General features: G+C 42.9%; 5 protein-coding genes across 10 annotated transcripts; 3 read left to right on the forward strand and 2 right to left on the reverse strand.

Annotated features, from left to right (window-relative positions):
* The first annotated feature begins 186 nt into the window (after positions 1–186).
* On the forward strand, positions 187–6,032 carry LOC108606631 (ras GTPase-activating protein 1). Of its 5 annotated transcripts, none has more exons than XM_017996919.2 (9): positions 187–498; positions 1,529–2,050; positions 2,805–2,918; positions 2,988–3,060; positions 3,144–3,553; positions 3,722–4,571; positions 4,637–5,543; positions 5,598–5,748; positions 5,814–6,032. In XM_017996919.2, exons 2-9 carry the CDS (start codon positions 1,837–1,839, stop codon positions 5,960–5,962), a joined length of 2,868 nt encoding a protein of 955 aa, XP_017852408.1. In that variant the 5' UTR covers positions 187–498; positions 1,529–1,836; the 3' UTR covers positions 5,963–6,032. The 5 variants fall into 5 exon arrangements, with proteins under 5 accessions (XP_017852408.1, XP_017852407.1, XP_017852410.1 ...); XM_017996918.2 differs by having other exon boundaries at positions 1,844–2,050; XM_017996921.2 differs by having other exon boundaries at positions 188–498; positions 1,882–2,050.
* A 1,448-nt stretch (positions 6,033–7,480) lies between these two features.
* On the forward strand, positions 7,481–8,703 carry LOC108606633 (beta-lactamase-like protein 2 homolog). Of its 2 annotated transcripts, none has more exons than XM_017996925.2 (4): positions 7,481–7,677; positions 7,740–7,915; positions 7,973–8,182; positions 8,242–8,703. In XM_017996925.2, exons 1-4 carry the CDS (start codon positions 7,559–7,561, stop codon positions 8,619–8,621), a joined length of 885 nt encoding a protein of 294 aa, XP_017852414.1. In that variant the 5' UTR covers positions 7,481–7,558; the 3' UTR covers positions 8,622–8,703. The 2 variants fall into 2 exon arrangements, with proteins under 2 accessions (XP_017852414.1, XP_017852415.1); XM_017996926.2 differs by having other exon boundaries at positions 7,740–7,909.
* A 6-nt stretch (positions 8,704–8,709) lies between these two features.
* LOC108606632 (pre-rRNA 2'-O-ribose RNA methyltransferase FTSJ3) lies at positions 8,710–11,423 on the reverse strand. The gene is made up of 2 exons (XM_017996924.2): positions 9,458–11,423; positions 8,710–9,391 (listed from the first exon to the last, which is right to left on the reverse strand). The coding sequence occupies exons 1-2, from the start codon at positions 11,334–11,336 to the stop codon at positions 8,784–8,786; spliced, it is 2,487 nt and encodes an 828-aa protein (XP_017852413.1). The 5' UTR covers positions 11,337–11,423; the 3' UTR covers positions 8,710–8,783.
* A 255-nt stretch (positions 11,424–11,678) lies between these two features.
* LOC108605883 (39S ribosomal protein L3, mitochondrial) lies at positions 11,679–13,140 on the forward strand. The gene is made up of 4 exons (XM_017995695.2): positions 11,679–11,787; positions 11,845–11,959; positions 12,015–12,562; positions 12,619–13,140. The coding sequence occupies exons 1-4, from the start codon at positions 11,750–11,752 to the stop codon at positions 13,043–13,045; spliced, it is 1,128 nt and encodes a 375-aa protein (XP_017851184.1). The 5' UTR covers positions 11,679–11,749; the 3' UTR covers positions 13,046–13,140.
* A 303-nt stretch (positions 13,141–13,443) lies between these two features.
* On the reverse strand, positions 13,444–15,669 carry LOC108605667 (solute carrier family 25 member 46). The gene is made up of 5 exons (XM_017995458.2): positions 15,506–15,669; positions 15,328–15,441; positions 15,098–15,255; positions 14,687–15,026; positions 13,444–14,628 (listed from the first exon to the last, which is right to left on the reverse strand). The coding sequence occupies exons 1-5, from the start codon at positions 15,538–15,540 to the stop codon at positions 13,857–13,859; spliced, it is 1,419 nt and encodes a 472-aa protein (XP_017850947.1). The 5' UTR covers positions 15,541–15,669; the 3' UTR covers positions 13,444–13,856.
* Between the last annotated feature and the right edge of the window lie 91 nt (positions 15,670–15,760).

Below are 15,760 nucleotides of genomic sequence, written 5' to 3' on the forward strand. Positions count from 1 at the left end.
TAAGCTGCAGCTATCGAATGTGCGTTCTAAAAATCGAGCGTATATCGAGCAAATTAATGTTAAAAGAGATAGCAGCTGCAGTTGCTCGCTCGCTTGCACCTTACTTAACAGCTCATTAACAGCGCCGGTTTTGAACGCAAAGTAGCAGAAGCTGTAAAGATGTCTGTTAATGTTTGTCTGAATATCTGAACAACAACAAGAACGGGCAACGGGACGAGTGTGTTTCGGATTTAGCTGCGGCTGTTAAAATAATAATTCAGTGAAATCAATTAACCAAATAATCAAAATTGAAAACAAATTGAATAATGTGGAAAATGTCCTGATAGTGTTGAACGTTTTATTGTGCCTGTGTGTGTGTCGGTCTTGTCGTTGTCTCGTGTATGGTGCTAAAAATTTACACATACCCCACCTACACACACAAAAAAAACTCGCACACACAAACACACACAGACACACACGCGCGCGCATATACAAGATATCCAAATACGAATATACATTGTAAGTGTAGAAAATTTCTGCTGCCTTTCTTTTGTTGCCTTATTCGTTTTGCATTGCATATACACATACATAGAGACATACAGACAGACTGCCAGCCAGCCATCCAGCCAGATGTGTGTATGAGTGAGTGTGCCGCATTTGCATGTGTGTGTGTGTGTATATATGTTTTAAAGGGGTGGCCCATATCCCCAAGAGGGTGGAGTCTCAATAGTGCCCCTAGTATGTTTGAACTTTATTTTTGCTTTAAAAACGGCCGGCCAACCAGTCATAATTATATGCATACAAACAAGCATACCTTCAAACAATTGTATGTATATATTTGTGTGTGTGTATGTATGCATGTTTATGTGCATATTAAATTGGTATGATAACGGTATTGGTTGTTATTGTGCTTAAATTAAAATTCATATGAACTTTAATCTTCTTTTTGTGTAAGCAAACAAACCCACATAAGACTGAACTTCTCAGTCATCATCGCCTACAACATTATTATATATATTTCTTTTTATTATTTGCTGTGGGGTGGGGTTTGCCTTTGGGGTTGCTCTCGTTCGTTAGATGTCAAAACGGAAGCGAGAAATTTTTCATTCAGCATTTTTCTTAGATTTTTATTGCGCCTTATGCGTATGTACACACACACACACATACATACATACATTGTCGAGACGGCGGCTAAACGTCTGTCTAGGCTTGCAATTTAGTTGCATGTGTTATTGCCGGCATACTAAGTTAGTATATACACATACACACATAGATACAGATAAGCACCCACAAGTCATCACAGACATTAAGTCAATTTCATAGAGCTTAGCAGCATTTCATTCAAATTGCACTTTGTTTATAACAAATTGCTTGTAAACTTGCTCGCTCATTAACGCCCACACACACACACACACACACATACAAACAATGCTCACTCTCACTTCATTTACTCATGCGCTTTCTTTCTCTCTCTCTCTCACTGACTCGCTCGCCCCCACTCTCTGCGTGTGGCTGTGGTTGTGTCTATTTTGCATTATTATTATTACAGCGACAAGCGCGTCACCCTGTCACAAGAAGAGAGCCTCTCGCCAAGTCACAACAACAACAACATCAACAACATAAGACAAACATCAACAGCAGCTTAACATACGCACAAACACATGCATACATCGTTTACATGCACGCACATACACGAAAACATCTGCACAGCTGCTTACGCACATTCATAAACAGCATACAAAACATAACATACTAGAAATAAACAAACGCATACGGGCATTTTCCAATTGCATTTCAACATACTACAACTAACCAAAAAATCGAAACAACAACACAACAACAAAATACTACCAACCAATGGCAGATTTAATGCGTTTGGGTAATGTGGACGTTGTCATACAGAAAGATAAACTTGGCTCGCCAACGGGAGGCGGCTCCGATGACGGTAATCTGGCAGCATTAGGCGGCATAACGGGTCTGGGCGCCATGATGGCAGCTGGTGGCATCGATTTGGCCGATTTGGCACAGGAATTGGATCAAGACGAGTTCGATGGACCGCATATGCTAAACGGTGAGTAACTAAAAATCAAAACTATAAGCGCACATCGCTGCAACAGACAAACAAAAGCTGAGTGCTATGATTCATCGAACAGCTTTAAGCACTGCTTGACTTTTTGCGGCTAGATTTTCATTTAATTTGTTCCCGCATATAAAAACACACACACACATACACATAGTGCATTGCACCTACATATGTATGTGTGTGTCAATGCGTCATAAACAAGCAAGAACAACAACAACTTGACAATTATTGCGTCTGCGTAGCTGCCTGAGCATGACTCATGCGCCTGCGCTGCCAGCTTTAAGTCTCGCTTTGTTGAATAGTGTAAGCATGCACATATGTACACACACACACACACACACACATATATATAATATGTGTTGTGGTTGTTGACCTTTCTGCGCTTATCGCAACAGTTTTTGTTTGACAATCCGATAGCTGCTGGCATTTGAATTTTGAAATTGGAAATGCATTTGCCTGACAATCACTTTCTTATCATAATGTATACTTATGAATATAATATTATGTACATATGCCTGCGGTCATAAATATAACGGGTGACTAAGCAAGCGAGAGATTATAATATGAATTTAGAATTTAACATAGAATGCTTTTCGTTGAAACAAAACTAGGTAAGCTAGCAAAAAATAATAATAATCAATTGATTTTTACAAAATGTTTTGCTCCAAAGTATGGAAAGTTATTTTCGGTAAACTTTATTTGAAATATTTATTAAGTTATTTTATTTATTTTTCTGCTGCAGGCGAGCGTCCGGCAATCATAGCACCGCCGGAGAGCGAATGGTATCATGGTCGATTGGATCGTTACTCAGCCGAGTCCCGTCTACGTGGCAGCGGCAAGCTGAGCAGTTATTTGGGCAAGTCATTGCAACTAAAGTCTCCACAGTTGCAGTTCAATTAATTAGTGTTTATCTTTTGAATTTTAGTGCGTGAAAGTGATCGCAAGCCGGGCTCCTATGTGCTCAGCTATTATGGACGCACTGGCATTAATCATTTTCGGTAAGCTAACGCTCACTGCAGTGCGCTCTCTTTCTCATAGACTGACTCTCTCGCTCTCTCTCTCTCTTTCTCCCGCACTTTAGCATTACGGCTGTTTGTGGTGATTTCTATATTGGTGGACGTCAGTTTATATCGCTGAGTGATCTCGTTGGTTATTATACTTCATGCAGCGATTTGTTGAAACGGGAACGTCTGGTCCATCCGGTGGCACCACCCGAACCGGTGAATGATAAGAAACGTGTGGTGGCCATATTGCCATATACGAAAATGCCCGAAACGGATGAGTTGAGCTTCCAGAAGGGCGATATATTCTTTGTGCACAACGACATGGGCGATGGCTGGTTGTGGGTGACAGCGCATCGGACTGGCGAACAGGGCATGATATTTCGTGAACTAGTCGATGATTTGGATGTATCCATAGATCCCAATACGGTGTTTCCATGGTTTCATCCAAATTGCACCAAAAATGAAGCAGTCGATATGCTTGTCAAGGGTAAGGGTTAAAGAGTGTGGTGCTACTAAAGTTTTATAGAATAATAAATATAGTTTAAATTGAAAAAAAGTAGGCAAGTTTTTATCAGATTGCCTTGACTAGTAGCAAAGACTTGGGGACTTGGTTTGTGCGTCGATTAATCTTTGTTATTAATCTTTGTCATTTTAGCTGGTCCTGGCAGCTTTCTGGTGCGTCCCAGCGACAACTCGCCGGGGGATTATTCGCTCTTCTTTCACATCAACAATCAGATACAACGTTTTCGCATTGAGAAAAAGGGCGTGCGCTATTTGATGGGCGGTCGGACTTTTGAGTGTCTCGATGCGGTCATCAATCGTTATCGCAAGGAGCAAATCGTCGAAGGACACTCGCTGACACATCCCGTGGTCAATGGCACGCAGCCCGAGTTCAATCAACAGTATGTGGTGGAGAAGGCCGCGGAGAAGATTTATGCCACATTGCGTGAGTGTCGCGATCAGATTTGCCTGAAGAAAATCAAAGGCATCAAGCAGCATGGACATTTGAACAAGAAGAGCGACAAGACCACCAAATGGAAGCAATTATATTTTGCTTTGTTCAACGATGGCGCCGAGACACAATTGTGCTTCTATGACAATCCCAAAAAGACTAAGCCCAAGGGCCTCATTGATCTATCCTGTGCGTATTTGTATCAATGTCACGATTCGCTCTGGGAGCGACCCTATTGCTTTCAAATTGTGGAGCGTGCACTGCCCTGTCTGGCGACTGTCACTTATCTGTGTGCGCCCAGTCAGGAGAGCTATGTGGAGTGGATAAATGCGCTGAAGGCGCAATGCGATTCGCAGCTGAGTCGTGCGCAGAAGAAAGTCTCGAGGCTGCGTGAGCTACGCTGCCTCAATTTGCATGTGCTGGAGGCGCATCGGTTGCCATTCAAGCTGGTGCCGCATCCCTATTGCAGCATATCGCTCAACCAGGTCAAGGTGGGCAAAACGCGTGTCAAAATTGCACCAGAGCCAGTCTGGGAGGAGGAATTTGTGTTGGAGTAAGTAGTAGCAGCAGCAGCAATATTTTATTAAAATAATTAACTTTTGACTGACTTCGCTGCAGTGATGTGCCACCGGATGTTGTTTCACTGACCATAACGCTGGTGTCGCGCGGCAAACGTGGCAAGGACTCGGAGGTGGCGGAGCTCACCATTGACTTGTCCACGCTGAAGAATGGCCAAGAGACAGAGGGCTGGTACCAGCTAACAGGCATGACTCCCATGGGCGAATGGGGCTCGCTGCGTTTGCGCATGCGCTATCTGGATGACTTGATAATGCCCTGCGAGGAGTACAGTCCGCTGCAGGAGCTGCTGCTCGAGCCGGAGCTGTGCGCGGTCAAAGCGCTGGCCGAACGTTGTCACAACGATCGCGTGCCGCTGGCAACGGCGCTGCTGCGCGTCTTTAGGCACGACAAACGCGAAACGGAATTGATACGCACGCTGTGTCAGGCGGAGGTGGCGCGTGAGAATGAGACAACAACGCTCTTCCGTGGCGCCTCGCTGGCAACCACTTTAATGGATTTGTTTATGCGCACCGAGTGCAGCGGCTTTCTGCAGTCGGCGGTCAGCGAGACAGTGCAGCGCATACTGGAGAGCAAGCAGTCCGCTGAGCTGAATCCAACCAAAATGGATGTCAACGATGATGCCTGCACCAATGCTGAGTTTTTGCTGCAAATACTCGATCTGGTTACACAATCGATATTCACCTCGCCGGACGCTTGTCCGCGCAATGTGCGCTTCATTTGCAATTGCCTGCAAAAAGCTGTGGTGGCCAAATGGCCAACGGAACGCTTGGTGCGCACACGTGTTGTCTCTGGTTTTATATTCCTGCGCTTGCTCTGCCCAGCGCTGCTCAATCCGCGGCAATTTGGCCTGGTCAGCGAGACGCCACCGACGGCAGCGACACGTTCGCTCATCATGGTGGCCAAGTGTCTGCAAAATCTGGCCAATCTCATTGAGTTTGGTGGCAAGGTAGGCACACAAATAAATCTGTTATGCAATTGCTATTCAACTCTTTATGTTTAGGAACAATATATGGAGGTGGTTAATCCGTTTATACTGAAAAACAAGGAGCGCATGATTGTCTTCCTGGATCAATTGTCGCAGGTAACCGATCCTAATCCGCCGCTGGGCATGTACGTTGAGCAGAATCCCAATCACAATGCACAAGACACTGGTAAGCTGCAAAATATAATTATTTATGCAACTCTTTATATTCATTTGTTGTTTATTTATAAACAGGTCGTGAGTTGGCCACGTTGCATCACATCTGCGTGTCATATTTGCCGGATCTGCAGGAGCTATCAAATATCTTGTCGATTAAGAAGCTCGTCACCGTCACCGACATGCTGACTAAGCACAAATTAAAATATCGTGAGATGATCAGCTAAGAAACAACATCCAACAACAAAAAGAGCGACAACAACAAAAGTATCAACAGCAGCTACAACAAAAATGACAGCCAGTTTATATATAGTATATACATTTTTATATAGATATTTACATACTTATATAGCATAGAGTATATACACAGCCCAAAATCATAAAAAAAAACAATAACTTATATAGTGAGAATAGTTGCAGCTGTAGTTTAGTCGCAGCTTTTCTCGCATTTACTTTCAGTTTTATCTTTAAACTAATTCTTTTACACTTTTTTTTTTTTTTAACTATTACAAAACAGTAAGCATATATATATATATATTATGTATAGTGTGTGTCGTTTTTTATTTTTATACAAGACATATACATATATAGAATATATATTAGTGAAGCAGCTATAAACAAAAGAAATGTACTTTAGTAATTAGCCAGGTCTAAAATGTGTTCAACAAATATTTAAACAAATACGAACAGCCAGGTATTAAGCATTTTTTTTTTATAAAAATGTCTCTTTAAACAAAAAAAAAATATTATTAAAATACAACACGCGTGGCCATTAATTCAAAACAACAAGCATATAGTATACTAAAATATAAACTTAAAAATCCATACTGCAATATTATACAAAAACAAAACAAAAAGATACTTTGTCTTAATAGAAATTCATTTTTAACCTGTACGTTTGAATGAATAATATATATGCATATACTATATTCAACATATACATATATATATAATATTTTTAAGACATACATACAAGCAAATTTTTACTATATTATCCACATTATGTATCCTACTATACTTATTAATTAGCCTAACTATTATTATGTATATCATATTTTTATATCTTTCTCGCTCACTGCAGCTACAGTTTACAATTTTTACAATTTCTTTATTTGTATTTGTGTTTTATCTTTGTATGCAGTTTTTTTTTATTTCTTTGTATGTATGTATGCGCTATATTTTGATCCGTACTTCTTTTTTATATGCGTATCTTATTTCTATATATATATTTCCGATCCGTATGTGAAGATGACATAGTTGAACAATTTCAAAATCGTTTAGATTCATTCTATGTAATTTATAATGCATCAAAAAGAAAAGCAAATACAAAAAGTTATCTATATACTTGTATAGTATATATATATACTGCATCTGCATCCTAGTCAAAAGAAAAGCAAACAAAGGAAAAATAAAGAAAACTTGCTAAATAAAATAAACGATTTGTTGAATTTTCCAATTTAAATTTATACTGCTTGCAATTTGAATTTGTTTATTACGATTGTGTTTATTATCGCTATCGATTATTACAGCAGCCTTTAAATGTTTGAGATTTGTGCGGAAGCACTGATTAGCATTTAACGTTTAAAAATATATTTGGGCATTTGTGGCGCTTCTGAAAACATTCAACTTACTATTACATTTTTTTAAATGCACTTAAAGTATTTTATAGATAAGCAATGAAATAACATTTTGCGCGTAATTCAAGCTTAATCAGTGTGTACACACTTTTTTTTGGGTAACACAGCTGCGCCGCGATAGCTTTTGTTTTCTTACACTTGATAAGCAGCTAAGCACATTTAAAAGTTAGTTGATAAAGTGCAATAATGGCTTTAATACCGCCGGTAACACGTCTTACATCAAACATAATACGCATATTGGGCTGCAATCCCAGTCCTATGACATTGCAAGGCACCAATACTTATCTGCTGGGCAACGGTAAAAAGTAAGTACCAAAGTTCACATTCATTGTTTATATGCAGAAATTAAACATTCGCTTACACACAGACGCATACTCATAGACACTGGAGACGAGAATGTGCCGCAGTATATTGAGCATCTGCGTGGCGTGTTAAATGAGGAGAAGGCAGCCATTGGTACCATAATATTGACACATTGGCATCACGATCATGTGGGCGGTGTTAAGGATATTGTGGGCTCCAAGTTTGCAGCTAAGGGTGAGGGTAAGCTGAATATGTAAACATACAGTTAATTATAATTAGCGTTGCGTCTGTTAACAGATTGTCATGTGTACAAATTCAAGCGCGGCGATGAGAACGACAATTGCCCGGAAATACCGACACACATAGAGGTAAAAGCTTTAAAAGATCAGCAAGAGTTTGAGGTGGATGGCGCCAAGCTGCGCATTGTGCATACGCCGGGACACACAACAGACCATGTGGTATTGACCACAGATGATGGCACGCTCTTTAGCGGCGATTGCATATTGGGTAAGGTGCTTAGACAAAAGCTCAAGCTCAATAAACTCCATGTTCTACACTTAATGCAGGCGAGGGCACCGCCGTTTTTGAAGACCTACACGATTATATGAAAAGTTTGGATAAAATATTAAAAATACGCCCTGGGCGCATATATCCGGGTCATGGCAATATAATAGAGCAGCCCGTTGACATGATCAAATACTATATCGATCATCGCAATCAGCGTGAGCAGCAGATCCTGCAGTTCTTTGTGCAGCGTCCCAGTGCATGTTTCAATGCTATGGATGTGGTGCGAGTGGTATACAAAGATACACCCGAAAAACTTTGGCCAGCGGCTGCCTACAATGTGGGACATCACCTAACCAAGCTGCAAAAGGAGGGTAAGCTCTATGTAAGCCAACATAATGACGAAGACCGCTATGGTTATCAGCCAAGCAGTGCGCTCTAAGCGAACTACATACAGGTATAAAAACATTTGTTTCGTTTACTTTCAAAAAAAATTGTTTTCACTTTAATGTAAAAATATTTAATGCTCGTTTATACTATTCACTATATATATATTTATTTATATATGCAATGTTTACATTAAGCATTTACAAATGCAGCCGCCCTACTTGCTGCGCTTGCCCTTGGGCTTGCCGCCACCCCTGCCTGACTTGCCCTTGTCGCGCCGCTTCTTGGCGTCCAAAGAGCGCTTATCCTTCTTCTCACGTGGATCGACAACGCGATAGCGTCCCTTCACGCCAGCCGGGCGACGCGCACGGCGCGAGGATGTGTGCTTCTTGGCTACCACATAGGTAGTCTCCTTCTTCTTCTCCTGCGCCTTCTTGTAGACCTTCTTCAGCTGCTTGGCTTTTTCTTGGGAGGTGGCATCGGCATTTTCCATAATCTTCTCAGCCATTTTCTTGGCCTTGGCTAGACGCTTCGTTGAACGACGCTTCTTACGCGCCTTGGCCTCCATAACCTTCTTGATGGGACGCACATTAAGCTCCTGCACCTTGCGCTGATATTCCTCTGTAAGCTCCTTGGGCACCGGCTGTGGCTTGGTCATGTGCTCTTGCTCGTCCGTTACAAACCATTCGGGCAAATTGTCATCGTTGAAGGCATAACGATTCCAAGCGGCGTCTATTAAATCGCGACGCGTTTTCTTGCCGCGTATTAAAAGCGAACCAAGCGCCAGTTCCTCCTCGTTGAGACGCACCTTTTTAGGCTTGGAAGCTGTTGAAAATTAAATTTAATTAATCAATATTGAACTATTTAGATGCTGGTGCTTGTTGCACTTACCCTTCGTCATACTGCTGGCAACCTTATCGCCAGTTTCTGTATCATCCACCTCCAGCTCTGAATCGGAATCTGAGGACTCCGAGCTGCTGTCCTTTGGCCCATCATGACGCGCACGACGCTTGGCCTTCTTGCCCAAAGCTGGCTTGCTATCGTCCTCTAACGCCAATCGATTCTCGCCGAGAATAGCCACGCCCTTGGCTCTATATGCCTTGGATATATTATCCAAATCATAGGCCTCATCATCATCATTATCCTCATCCTGCATTAGCGTCTGTAGATTCTCCTTTTCATACCAAAGCTGCACGCGCTGCTGACGCTTTGTATCCTTGTCCCGGAAGTCACCAGATCTGATTAAAGGATGATTCTTTTTCGGTTTCTTTTTGCCAGTCGCTTTGTCCTCATCATTGTTTTCATCATCGCTCAGACCTAATCCGTCTTGATCATAGTCGCTTTCTTCATCTTCCTCAGCGCTTACATCTGGCTCATCATCATTTTCATAGTTAGCATCATCGTCCATGCGCTTGTCATCTTTGTCATACTTTTTGTATTTAGGCAACTTGGGCGCCGCCTCGGGCTCTTCTTCCACGTAATCCGGTTCCACATCAAGCATGGCGTCCAGTTCGTGTGTGTTGCTAATGCCTTTAAGATCAAAGATCTCATGTTCAGTTTCCTCTACGGGACCATCGTCGCCTTTGATAACCATGTTGAGGTTCATTTTCTCATGCAACTTGGCCTTGGTTTTGAGCGTCTTCTTGCGTTTGCGTTTCAAATCTTTATGCTCCTCATCAGCCAGCGTTTCAATTTGCTGCTGCAGCTCCGCATCCTCCATATCCTCAATTTCTTCCTGTGTCAGAGGCTTGGCTGGCTGCTCCGCTTCGGGCTCTTCAATAACTGCAGTCTCCTCGGTCTTAAACAAATCTGCTTTTACATGCTTCCACCACAACATCAAGCCCTTGATGTCTTTGCGTCCCAGCACCTTGAGATCCTTGCAGCACTCGAGTATCTCTTTTGTGGTTTTCTTGTGTTGGACAATGCGGTCATCATCCATGCGTATGGAGCCAATACCCTGAAGCGCTGCCAAAGCATTTTCCGCCTTCATAAACTCGCTGGCAGCTAAATCGTTGCGCAGCGCTATATCTTGCTCCGTGTAACCCTCGGCCTTGATGCGCTTTTGCTTCTCCGGATGCAATAGACTGTTCTTTTGCTTGCCCTCCAGATCCAATTCCTCGAACACGTACTTGGCATCCAACAGACGCGGATCGATGCGATCTGGCGCCAAGAAACCCTGGCAGACAACGAAGATCTCAGCGGATTCCTTACGCGAGGCACTGGGCTTGGTGGCATGCACCTTCTTGAAGAGCTGCTTGAGCACCCAGAGTAGTGCATTGTAGTCCTTGGAGCGGAACACTTTTGTCACAAACCAGCCGCCGCTGCGCAGGAACTGTGTGCCCAGCTTGAGCGCATGCAGTGTTAGGCAAATCTGTTGATAGGCATCGAACAGCCAGTTACGACCCACATTGGGTGCACCGTCGTGCAGCACTACGTCGGCCTTCCATGACTGCAGCTCCTTGGTCAGCGATTGGCGGCACTTCTCTGTCGTAATGTCCTCAACTAGACCAATGCAGCCGGCAACGGGACGTATGGGATACAGATCCACACCCACGACAATGCTGGACACAGGCATGTTCTGTTTGGCCACCTGCATCCAGCCACCAGGTGCAGCACACAAATCTATGCATACTTGCGACTGTTGCAGGAAACCAAATTTACGATTCAGTTGTATCAATTTGAATGCAGCACGTGAGCGAAAGCCTGTCTCCTTGGCCAACTGGTAGAACTTATCCTTACGGGTCTTTCCTACTTTGCTTTTCTTGCCCATTTTGCTACCGTTTTTATAAAATTAGCAGCAATAACAAAAAAGTAACAAGAACACGCCGCTGCCCGCGTGTTGCACGTGTTTATAAAGTTACTGCTTCTTCCAGGTCTAGTGCTGCCAGAGTTTTGACCGAAATACGCAGTGGCGGCAGGTCGATTTATGCTAAGAATTCTTTTAATACTTTAAAAACGTTTTGTCATTAAGCTCAAGAAAGTCATTGGCTAAAAGTAACAAATAACAGCACTAATAACAATAATCATTGCATTCATTAACAACATTTGATTAAAAAAGTACTATTAATCGTTTGTAGGCTTGTGTGCTATCGATGTTAATTGTGCCATCACGAGAATTGTGCGCTGCATATTATTATTTATGTATTTTAGTTATATTTTGTATTAAACAATTATATAAGTAATATGCTGCGAACTGTTATAGGGGATTTGGCTAGGCTGCGGTACGTATAACTTATATTACATGTATTTGAAATGCTAATTTTTTTATGTTAAAACAGGCTAAGCAACAGCGCCAGCCCCTCGATAGTTTTGGTTACACAAGTGCGCGAGAAGGGACATCTAAGCCGGCCTCGCCAGAAGAACCCTTACTGGTTTGTGCGCCAGCAGCGAACAGTATGTAAATAATAATTTAAATATGCCATAGCTCTAGTCAATGTTTCCATTTTAGCAAACGGAAGATCTGGTCACGGGCGAGAATCGCAATTTTATTAACGAAGTGGTGCACGATACCTACGGTGCACCGGCAATTATCAAAGGCATACAAACCTATGAGCAAAAACAGCTGGTTAAAACACCAGCGCCACCGAACACAGATGAACAGCTTTGGACACCAGGTCTACGTCGCAGTGGTTTGATTGCACGCAAAATTGGCCAATATCCGTTGTGGCTGAAGAACGGTGAACGTGTGCGCACCACATTGCTGCAGGTGGTGGATAACCATGTCATTAAATATATTCCACCCGAGGAGTACAAGCCATCACAGCGTCCGCATGTGCATAATCTGAACAAATACGGTTGCCTTTTAGTGGGTGCTGAGAGCACAAATCCTGCACTGCTAACCAAAGAGTATTGTGGCATCTTTCGTGACTCTGGCGTTATGCCCACCAAGAGTCTAGCACGTTTTATTGTCTCACCGCAAGCAGCTTTGGCGGCAGGTACGCCGCTTAATGTGGGACACTTTCGTGTAGGCGATTTTGTGGATGTGCGCGGCAAGACGTGAGTTTTGGACTCCAGCTTCAGCTTTCAACGATTATAATTATTTATATTTGCAGCGTGGACCATGGCTTCCAGGGTGTTGTTAAGCGGCATGGATTTAAGGGCATGCCTGCCTCTCATGGTGTTACCAAGACTCATCGACGTGCTGGCAACATTGGCGGTGGTGGTGAGAAGGGTCGTGTCTGGCCCGGCACCAAAATGCCTGGTCACATGGGTAATCGCTGGCGTATACTCAAGGGTCTGCGCATCTGGCGCATCAACACCAAATACAATGTCATGTGGGTGCAGGGCAGCTCCGTGCCCGGCAGCACCAATGGCTTGGTTTATATCTACGACACAATACTGCCTTTGCGCAAATCCAAGGATGCGCCGCCTTTCCCTACGCTCTATGAGCAGCCTGATGCTGAAAATGCGCCAGAAGACATTTGGTATGATCAGGTACATAATTTTAAGGACGAAACCATTACCTACAAGCCTGAATAATAGCTTGAGAGGTTGGTTAGTCATTTAATCTTTTTGTTGTATATGTATAAACAATTTGGAAGCTTCCAATTATTAAATAAAATCAATGAAAACTATGAAAAACAAGGTAAATTGAGCATGAGCTTAATTTCGGTTCCAGCTCAATGCTGGAATTTAATAACTAAAGCTGGGTTTGCACAGAATATAGAAGAGTGTTGTCTAGTTCTTCTATTCTGTGTCTTGCTGGTCCTAGAATTGTTGAGTTAACAAATTAAAATTTTCTCACACATGCATTTCAGTTTATTAAAAAAATAATTATTTAAAATATGCTTTTAATTAGACAAGAATAAATAATATTTAAATATATGGTATAATTAAGAAATATAAAGTGTGGAGGCATAAATTCAACAAACTAAGAGTTAGAGTATAAATATTTTAAAGCCTTGTTCTTAGATCATTTTCAACTAACACACTTTATTATCAAGTTACTTTTTTTTACCTTCAGTTCTTATTAAATAACATTCTTGGCTAATTATTGCTATGTTGTTCGTAGTGAAGAAAAAAAATATAGACTTGTTTAATTCTTAAAATTCACTCGCCTACGCAAGCACGGAAGTTATCACAGCAACATAATGAAATATAGAACATGAACACTTGTAAGGCTCTGTCTGGCTCAGCTACTCACATACACTGTGAGAAACTGTCTAGCTGTGGGCCCAGTGTAAAACATTGGCTACACAACAAATAATTTGGAAAAAAAAGAATTAAAAATTGAAAAAAAAATCTAGAAACAGCAAAATCGCAAATATAATTGACGACACCTTAACTTGATCTAATCGACTGAATTTTGTCCGACGCTATTCCCATCCAATTCCGTGCTCGAAATGCTCGGCGATATGGTTGTTGAATTGGAATTATTAACGCCACGGTCTAGATTATAGTACTGAACAATACGTGCTGGCGGTCGACTTGAGATAACTTCCGTAATTTGTCCCACAACCCATTTGGTTAACTTAATGACGGCCACATGGGCAGCGAACTGCAGAACCATGGCGCCAAAGCCCTTGTAAAGGCCACCAATGCCCTCGGTTAACATTGTGGTGCGATAGCAGTCCACCGCGCCCTGGTAATTTGTTAAAATGGGCACCACCGCATAGCCATTGTCGAGATTATCGATAATGGTCCGTGTGCCCTGTAGCTGCAAGCGATGCAATATTGTCTCGAACGGAAAGAATAACACCTCAGTGGTCAGCATGGCAATTAGATTGGCATAAATTTCGGCATTTTGATGTTCCAGCGTATTGTCGCGAAATTTGGCGCCACTCTCCTCCTGCTTGGCTGTAAGGCGACGCCGCATTATGCGCGAGGAGACGCCACGTATGACCAGACTGAACAAGTATTTGGTAATGCCCATGGTTACGCAAGGTCCAATTAGCGCCCACGCAGGCAGCATGCGTCCCTTTTGCGGCGAGCTCCAATAAAACAAACGCAGACTCCCCTCACGAAACACATCCAAGAGGCCCGGCTTTTCGCTGGCTATATCGCTTTGCACCGTCTCCACCAACGAGGCGGCATAGAAGGGCACAACCAGGCCAATGCTTATGCTGTAAGTAAATATACATTTTAATATTGAAAATTATTTGTATTGCTTTTGTTCGTTACCATTTGAGCAATATATGCTGACCAAAGCGCTTGAGTGTAGTGCGGCTATCCACATCCTTGGGCCAGCTGGTGAACTTGCAAATAACATCGTCAATGGCCAGTGTCATGCCACGCACCAGCAGGCAGCTGCCCAAGCCCTTCCACAGCGTGGTGACGCCCTGACGCCTATGAAGATGCACTATGCTGGGCAGCAGCTGAAACGGATGCAGATGATAGCGCTGTGAGGCATTGTACACTTGGCACTGACGTCGCAGCACTATAAACGGATGGCTGAGCAGGTTTTCCGTCACTAGCGATACCCATTGGACGCCAAACACTAAATATTTTCGCAGCGATACATCTGCCAAGACAGAAGAAGAAGATTATGTGACTGGTAAGCTTTGTATATAAGCTGTTGTGATGTTGTCTAACCATCCTCCTGACTGTCCAGATATTTGTCCAGCACTTTGTTTTGCTTATCCAGCTTATCCAGCGATAAATCGCGATCCGAGCTTACATATTTGAGATGGGTTACAGCATTCTGATCCGCATTAATGTTGTCCACAATGGCCTTCTCGCGATCGTCAAGGCTGTGTGAGAGCGTTTGGAGCATGCGTTTTATATAATTTCGCGGGTACGAGGGCATTACTACACACACTTACCTGTGAGCCCCATGCAGGTAAGGCGGTTCGCCTATGCCCTGTGGTAGTCTCTGCAATAGTTTTGCAGCCTCTGCCTGTGCCTGCTCGTCCCCGAAGCCTCGATTCGTCGCATGCCTAGGATAGAAGCCGGGGGATGGTTGCAGTGCTTGCGGTAAGTGCAAGTAAGTTTCCTACTTACATTAGTGTCGTGTAATTGTTCATGCTGCCGGACATAATAGCGTTGTTGTCGTGTCCCTGTGTAGCTGCTTTATGTTTAAGCTTCAAGCTATGTGTTCGTTGAGTTTGTGTAAAATCTGCTGCTGCTATTTGATAATGTTGTTTTTTTTAAATACTAAATAACTTGTATTTCGCAGCCATGTATGGGAAACTAGAGATGAGCGCGTAGTCGTGTGCAATCACGGCCACCAATAATAGGGCACGCGCATGACTTAAC

This window comes from Drosophila busckii, chromosome X (genome assembly GCF_011750605.1).
Source record: "Drosophila busckii strain San Diego stock center, stock number 13000-0081.31 chromosome X, ASM1175060v1, whole genome shotgun sequence".
NCBI lineage: Eukaryota > Metazoa > Arthropoda > Insecta > Diptera > Drosophilidae > Drosophila > Drosophila busckii.

Excerpts from the sequence above, each read along its gene's own strand:
- LOC108606631 (XM_017996918.2), top strand. The coding sequence starts at position 381 with ATGGTGCTAAAAATTTACACATACCCCACCTACACACACAAAAAAAAC. Across the intron at positions 2,051-2,804 it reads TGGACCGCATATGCTAAACG|GCGAGCGTCCGGCAATCATA; the intron begins GTGAGTAACTAA and ends TTTCTGCTGCAG. Across the intron at positions 2,919-2,987 it reads CAAGCTGAGCAGTTATTTGG|TGCGTGAAAGTGATCGCAAG; the intron begins GCAAGTCATTGC and ends TTTGAATTTTAG.
- LOC108606633 (XM_017996925.2), top strand. The coding sequence starts at position 7,559 with ATGGCTTTAATACCGCCGGTAACACGTCTTACATCAAACATAATACGC. Across the intron at positions 7,678-7,739 it reads CTGCTGGGCAACGGTAAAAA|ACGCATACTCATAGACACTG; the intron begins GTAAGTACCAAA and ends GCTTACACACAG. Across the intron at positions 8,183-8,241 it reads TAGCGGCGATTGCATATTGG|GCGAGGGCACCGCCGTTTTT; the intron begins GTAAGGTGCTTA and ends CACTTAATGCAG.
- LOC108606632 (XM_017996924.2), bottom strand. The coding sequence starts at position 11,336 with ATGGGCAAGAAAAGCAAAGTAGGAAAGACCCGTAAGGATAAGTTCTAC. Across the intron at positions 9,392-9,457 it reads TGCCAGCAGTATGACGAAGG|CTTCCAAGCCTAAAAAGGTG; the intron begins GTAAGTGCAACA and ends AATTTTCAACAG.
- LOC108605883 (XM_017995695.2), top strand. The coding sequence starts at position 11,750 with ATGCTGCGAACTGTTATAGGGGATTTGGCTAGGCTGCG. Across the intron at positions 11,960-12,014 it reads TTGTGCGCCAGCAGCGAACA|CAAACGGAAGATCTGGTCAC; the intron begins GTATGTAAATAA and ends TTTCCATTTTAG. Across the intron at positions 12,563-12,618 it reads GTGGATGTGCGCGGCAAGAC|CGTGGACCATGGCTTCCAGG; the intron begins GTGAGTTTTGGA and ends TTATATTTGCAG.
- LOC108605667 (XM_017995458.2), bottom strand. The coding sequence starts at position 15,540 with ATGTCCGGCAGCATGAACAATTACACGACACTAAT. Across the intron at positions 15,027-15,097 it reads TCTGGACAGTCAGGAGGATG|ATGTATCGCTGCGAAAATAT; the intron begins GTTAGACAACAT and ends CTGTCTTGGCAG. Across the intron at positions 14,629-14,686 it reads CAGCATATATTGCTCAAATG|CATAAGCATTGGCCTGGTTG; the intron begins GTAACGAACAAA and ends ATTTACTTACAG.